The 6350-nt window shown below is 32.4% G+C and overlaps 1 protein-coding gene across 2 annotated transcripts; it reads left to right on the plus strand.

Annotated features, from left to right (window-relative positions):
• Positions 1–4195: 4195 nt before the first annotated feature.
• Positions 4196–5934, plus strand: LOC125186608 (transcription factor TGA10-like). Of its 2 annotated transcripts, none has more exons than XM_048083008.1 (3): positions 4196–4283; positions 4409–4648; positions 5714–5934. In XM_048083008.1, the coding sequence occupies exons 1-3, from the start codon at positions 4215–4217 to the stop codon at positions 5723–5725; spliced, it is 321 nt and encodes a 106-aa protein (XP_047938965.1). In that variant the 5' UTR covers positions 4196–4214; the 3' UTR covers positions 5726–5934. The 2 variants fall into 2 exon arrangements, with proteins under 2 accessions (XP_047938965.1, XP_047938964.1); XM_048083007.1 differs by having other exon boundaries at positions 5721–5934.
• Positions 5935–6350: the final 416 nt, after the last annotated feature.

A 6350-nucleotide genomic window follows, 5' to 3' on the forward strand; every position in this document is an offset into this window, starting at 1 on the left:
AAATGACTCAAGTATAATGGGACAATCCAAAAAGAAATACAACTCAGCTATAGAGGGACGGAGGGAGTACTAATTATGCATTAAAATTCGTATCATCTTACATGTTTTTATTTTTATGGAACGGAGTGAGTATATTGTATTAGCATGAGATATTAAAGTGATAAAAATATTTTAAACGGAAAATGATGAATACGAAGTGATGACATTTTTTTTAATGAATAAAGAGATGGAAAAGAATTGAGAAATATTTATATTTTAAATAAAGAAAATTTTCTTTATCCCTCAATTTTCTTAGATTTAATTTTTATTATAATTTTTTTTATTTCAAAGCAAAATCATCCTGATTATTTAAGAGTGAGAATTGTTACCAAACTACACGACTCTTGATCGCATAGATTATTGTACGTGGTTGATAGTTTCCCTAGTGCCAACTCTTAATTCCCAAAAACATATTTTCTTCGTCCCGTCATAATTGATATACTTTCCTTAGACACGGAATTTAAAAAATTGATATTTAAAGAGTTAAGTGGAGGGAGGATAAATAATTAAGAGAGTTAAAAGTAGAGGCGTAAAGAAAATAAAGTAGCTGGGAGAATAAAGTTACTCTCTCCGTCCACTACAAGTGAGTCGTATTTCTTTTTAAGTGAGTTGTTTCCCTTTTAGCTAAAAACAAGACATTTACTCTCTTACTATATTTCCACTCTCATACTTTATTATCCCTCATTTATTTTATTCTTTTTTTCATCTCTCTACTCTATTTTCACTCCCTTATTTTATTTTTTCATATTTCTACTTTATTCTCATTCCACTTGACTCACCAAACACCATTTTCTTAAATCTTGTGCCTATAAGTATTACTCCCTCCGTCCGCCATTAGGAGTCTCGTTCCTTGGCGGCACGAGTTTTAAGAAATATTAAGAAAAGTGGGTGGAAAAAAAATTAGTGGAATAGGGGTCCCACTTGTATATATTAGTTTTAAATGAAATGTGAGTGGAATGAGTTAGGTAAATGTGGGACCCTATTATATTTATGGTAAAAGTGAACCGAGACTCTTATTGGCGGACGGAGGGAATATTTTTCTGTTAAAAAGGAAATAACTCATTTTAGGTGGAACATTCCAAAAAGAAAAGTAATTCGCTTAGGATGGAATGAAAGGAGTATATAGCAATGATTTAATTATTTAATACTTTAATGAACTAAAAAAATAATCTTTGACAATATGATTTACATGTAGATCATTATCTGTAATGAATTTTATTAGCATAGATAGATCCTTAACAAACACTCCAAAAATTACTACATTTACCAACAACCAATTTCTCTACTAATTGTCATAATTCCACTAGTTAAAATGGTTAACAACGGATTAGCAAAAGATTTGTACTCCCTCCGTTCCTGAAGAATTAGCATTTTGAATTCGGCACAGGTTTTCATGTAAAATTGGTTAAGTAAGAGAGGTAGAGAGAAAAAGTAATTAAAGTAATTAAAGTATTGTTAGTAAGCATGAATCCCACCTTATTAGAGAGAAAAGACTTTCCAATTTTAGAAAGTGCATATTCTTGTGGAACAGACTAAAAAGGAAAGAGTGCATATTCTTGTGGGACGGAGGGAGTACAATTGTTCATTTGGTCGCTATTAAATTTTAGCAACATACTCCCTTTATCCCACTCTAAGTGCCACATTTTACTTTCTAGGATGTCTATTCTAAATGACATATTTCTAAATATAGAAACATCACTCTCACTATTTTCCTTCTCTCTTACTTTGTTCAATCCACATCACTCACAAAACAATACTGCCTATGTCCACCAATAAATGTCTCATTTTGTCATTTTCATCCGAACACCAATAAATGTCTCATTTGCTTTTTTACTACTTTTGGTAATGGACCTCACATTTCACTAACTGTATTTCACTCACATTTCACTATAAAACTAATATATAAAAGTAGCATCCACCTTCCACTAACATTTTCCACTTACTTTCTACTATATTTCTTAAAACTCGTATGCCCGATCAAATTGGTCTTGTATTAATGGACGGAGGGTGTACTATATAAAACTTCGTGCCAAACTAGAAATGCTCCACTTAAAGTGCGACGGAGGAAGTATTAAATTATTCTACTAATAGTTTAGGAGGAAATTAAAATGCACTAAAAAATGTCTCTAGTCTATAGAGTTCTTTGCCTAGTAGCCTGCTGAGTTCGTCATCTATGAACCCAACATTCCGGTGGTTCGAACAGTCTCTCCAGAATGTCTCTCGTGGTTTGTTGAAGGTGCCCTGTCTCTCCAAAACATTGTCAGCGAGACGCCGGTTTCGCATAAGCCGCCAAGAACATCTCCAACGGTCCACTAAATTTGTGCTTCGCATATCCAACGGTCCATTTAGGCGGATAACAACATGAAATTCTTTTGGTATAGTAACGATATGAAATTCTTTATACCGACATTTTAGGTACGGTATACAATACAACATTTTCGGTACGGTAATACCGTATCGACCCAGCCCTACACACTTTTCTTTTTAGTTTGTCCCAAATAAGATGACACATTTCTATTTTTGGGAACTTTATCTCTCTCCAATTAATACACCAATCACTTTTTCCTCTCTAATTAAAATATTCAACTCTCTTTCGCTACTAATTGTCATAATTTCACTAGTAAAAATGGTTAGCATCGGATTAGCAAAAGATTTATACAATTGTTCATTTCGCCGTTGTTAAATTTTAGCAACATACTCCCTTTCGTCCCACTCTAAGTGCCAGATTTTCCATTTTAGGATGTCTATTCTAAATGACATATTTCTAAATATAGAAACATCACTCTCTCTACTTTTTCATTCTCTCTTACATTATTCAATCCAATTCTCTCACAAAACAATACCTATGTCCACCAATAAATGTCACATTTTGTCATTTTCGTCTGTCCACTAATAAATGTCTCATTTGTTTTTTACTACTTTTGAAAATGGACCCCACATTCCACTAACTTTATTTCACTCACATTTCACTATAAAACTAATATATAAAAGTAGCACACACCTTCCACTATCATTTTCCACTCACTTTCTACTACATTTCTTACAACCTGTGCCCGATCAAATTGATCAATACATTTCTTGTATTGATCAAATTACTGCATTAATTAAATACAAAAATGGCTATTTTTAATAAATCTAAATGATTCCCCATTAATTAATATTTAAGTATATAAGTGAAATTTTGTGCTTGGATTAATTAATTTCTTTATTTTGATTTTTTTATTTTAAATTATTTAATTTCAGAGTGGGGTAAACTACCAAGGGCTTACTTTAGAGCAAGATGTTCAAAAATCAACTGATCTAAAGGTATTTTCGCTTAATATTTTTACACAATAAGTTTTTAATAAAATATTAAGTATGGTTTTTCTTTAAATAATTTGTTTTTGGAAACACAGACATTGAGCATGCTTGCTCATAATAGAGAAGCAGCAAGAAAAAGCCGGCTTAAGAAAAAGGCATGCTTTTAGTTTAGACAAAACAATAAAAAATTTAGTTTCATTTTTTATTAATTAACCAATCTATGATAAAATATATAATTTCTTTGATCTTTTTTATTGTTAATGCAGGTTTATATTCAAAATCTGGAGTCCAAAAAAATAGAGCTGGATCAGTTAAAGCTGAAAATTCAAAATGCTGGAGCACAAGTAGTTATATTTAATTTTCATTAGTTTAGCTATATTTCTCTTAAATCCCAATCCCATTTATAGCTAAAAAATTCTCCAAATGTACATTTTTTGCTATAGGAAATTTTATTGGGTGGAAATGAAAATGCGGGAGAGCAAGGCCTCCCTTACACCAACATAATTCCAGGTACAATTCTTTCTTAATTAAAAAAAATAAGTCAGAGAAAATTTATCCCAACCCAAGTGCGCGGTTGGTGAATTGCGACTGTGTGAGAAAAGTCGCAGGGCGTGATATTCGAGGCGTTGCATTAATTAAAGAATTAATGAATTGATTCCGCGTATTTTCTAGGCGCGGCACAATTTGATATGGAGTACGCGCAATGGCTGGAGGTACACCATTGCTTGACGGTGGAACTGAGCGGCGCGGTCAACGCATACCGGCCAGAGAGCGAGCTAAGTAACACCATCAACAACTGGTTGGCCCACTGCGACCAGATCTTCGGCCTCAAGAGCAAGGCCCTCAAGGACGACGTCTTCCACGTCTTCTCCGGAATGTGGAAGGCGCCGGCTGAGCGGTGCTTTATGTGGATGGGTGGTTTCCGGCCGTCAGTGGTCATCAAGGTCAAGAAACCCTAATTTCAAAAATGGAAAAAAAACCCTAAAATCAGAAAATCCCTAAATTGAAAGATGGAATTGAAATTTTTTGAAGATAGAAATTGAATCAATCTGTCTGATCTCTCAATCAGGTAGCGTTGGATGAGATGAAGGGCTTGACGGAGCAGCAACGGGTGGCGCTTTGTTGGCTGCAGCGGTCGACCGACAAAGCGGAAGAGGCGATTACTCATGGGTTTGAGATGTTGGATCGATCTCTGACCCGAACCATCGTCGGTGGCACTCTCACTGTGCCACCAGATCTGAAAACTTACATGACACAAATGTCTATTGCCACTAAACAAGTCTCTGCTCTCCATGGCGTTGTCACACAGGTAATTAATTTTACTCAATTTAATATTTTTTTATGATTAAATTTAGTATTATTGCATTTATGTTTATACAGAGTGGCTTTTCTAGTTAAACTACATTTTCTTTTAATAATGTTAAATTAGACATTTAATTAGTTCCCTTGGTCACCAGAAAAATTCGATGGCTTAATTAGGTTAATTATTATAATGAATTGATGATGCATATGTTGCTTTATTTCACTGTATAAAAATGGGAAAAATGTCAGTGTTCGGATTTGTAACATCGACTATAGTATGTATATGTGTGTGTTTATGTTCAAAAATATTCCACCAGTACTACTAATACATGTGTGGATACAATTTGAAGATGTAAATATCACTAATCTTTGACATGAAAATACAGTGAAAAAGTTCACCCAACTATAGGTTCTTGTATATCTTCATTTTGTTTGAATATGAGTGATAAAATATTGCTAAGATTTATATTTTAAATTAATATATACTAGACCGTGATAAATGTCATATTATCCCATATCGAATCTTACTATGCTTACATGTTATCTATTTCTAGTAAAATGCATTTATTATTAATTGCTTCATGCAATTGCATGATATACACGCGTTAGCAAACTTTAAATTGTAACGTAAGTTGTATAAGTCATATATACTCCATTTTATCTCTAGTCAGGAATCTTTATAGAATTCTTAACCAGAAAGATGCCATCAAATAACAAAAAAATAAAAATAAAAATCCACCGTCCCTTCAAAGTATTACTCCGCATGTCTTATAAAAATAGATTAGTTTCTCTTTCTCTGTTACTTAACTAATTGCACTTTAAACTCGTGTCATTTAAAGTTATGCTATATTAGTAAATAAATACTTTATGCACATTAATGTTTTCTCTCTTTTTTCTTTTTCATATTTTATTTGTCATAAAAATATATCACCTAACCTAAAATATCCATATAGTCAACATTCATGTATGATGAGTTGTGTAATAAACATTCATTTATCTTTATTCTTGTTATTATTTTTGTATAACTTTAATTAATTAAAGAAAAAATGATTGATTTAATTTTAATTACAAGGTGATAGCTTGAGGCAGCGAACCCTTCGCCAGCTGCCTCTGTATCTGACGAACCGCCAAGCCGCTCAGTGTTTTCTGATCATCGAAGAGTACTTCAACCGCCTCCACTCCCTCAGCACTCTCTGGCTCAACCGCACCCGCCACGAATAAAGGCGGCAATGGAGAAATTGCTCTATTGAAAAAACATTTGATACAAAAAAAAAAAAATTTGAATTTTTTTTTGTATGCATAGTATATTCAAACTCTAGACATTTTTTTTGGAGTAAAATTTATTTACCATTGATGATGAGAATGACATGTTCTCTAATTCCCAAAATTTCATTCATCCTAATATTATTTGTATTTAATTGTTGCAACTTATGGTTTTTATTTATTTGTTTTAATTCTTTTTTGTCATTTTTTATATTTTATCATAATCTTTTGTTATAATATAATCCATACATATATAAAAGTCAAGTTGTGAGAATTTTTGTTTTCCCCTTTTCATGAATTTTTTTTATCTATATTATTTTAGTAGCATGCGCTATTGGATATTAATACAATATTTATAGTATGAGATATATGACATAAAAGTGTTGTTAGATTTGCCAAATCATAGTTGTCATGATTGAAAAGGTTAAAAGTTAAAACGAATGATA

Source organism: Salvia hispanica, chromosome 5 (assembly GCF_023119035.1).
Source record: "Salvia hispanica cultivar TCC Black 2014 chromosome 5, UniMelb_Shisp_WGS_1.0, whole genome shotgun sequence".
NCBI lineage: Eukaryota > Viridiplantae > Streptophyta > Magnoliopsida > Lamiales > Lamiaceae > Salvia > Salvia hispanica.

Coding starts and splice junctions, on each gene's coding strand:
- LOC125186608 (XM_048083007.1), top strand. CDS start 4,215: ATGTGGAAGGCGCCGGCTGAGCGGTGCTTTATGTGGATGGGTGGTTTC. Junction 4,284..4,408: donor GGCCGTCAGTGGTCATCAAG/GTCAAGAAACCC, acceptor TCTCTCAATCAG/GTAGCGTTGGATGAGATGAA. Junction 4,649..5,720: donor TCCATGGCGTTGTCACACAG/GTAATTAATTTT, acceptor ACAAGGTGATAG/CTTGAGGCAGCGAACCCTTC.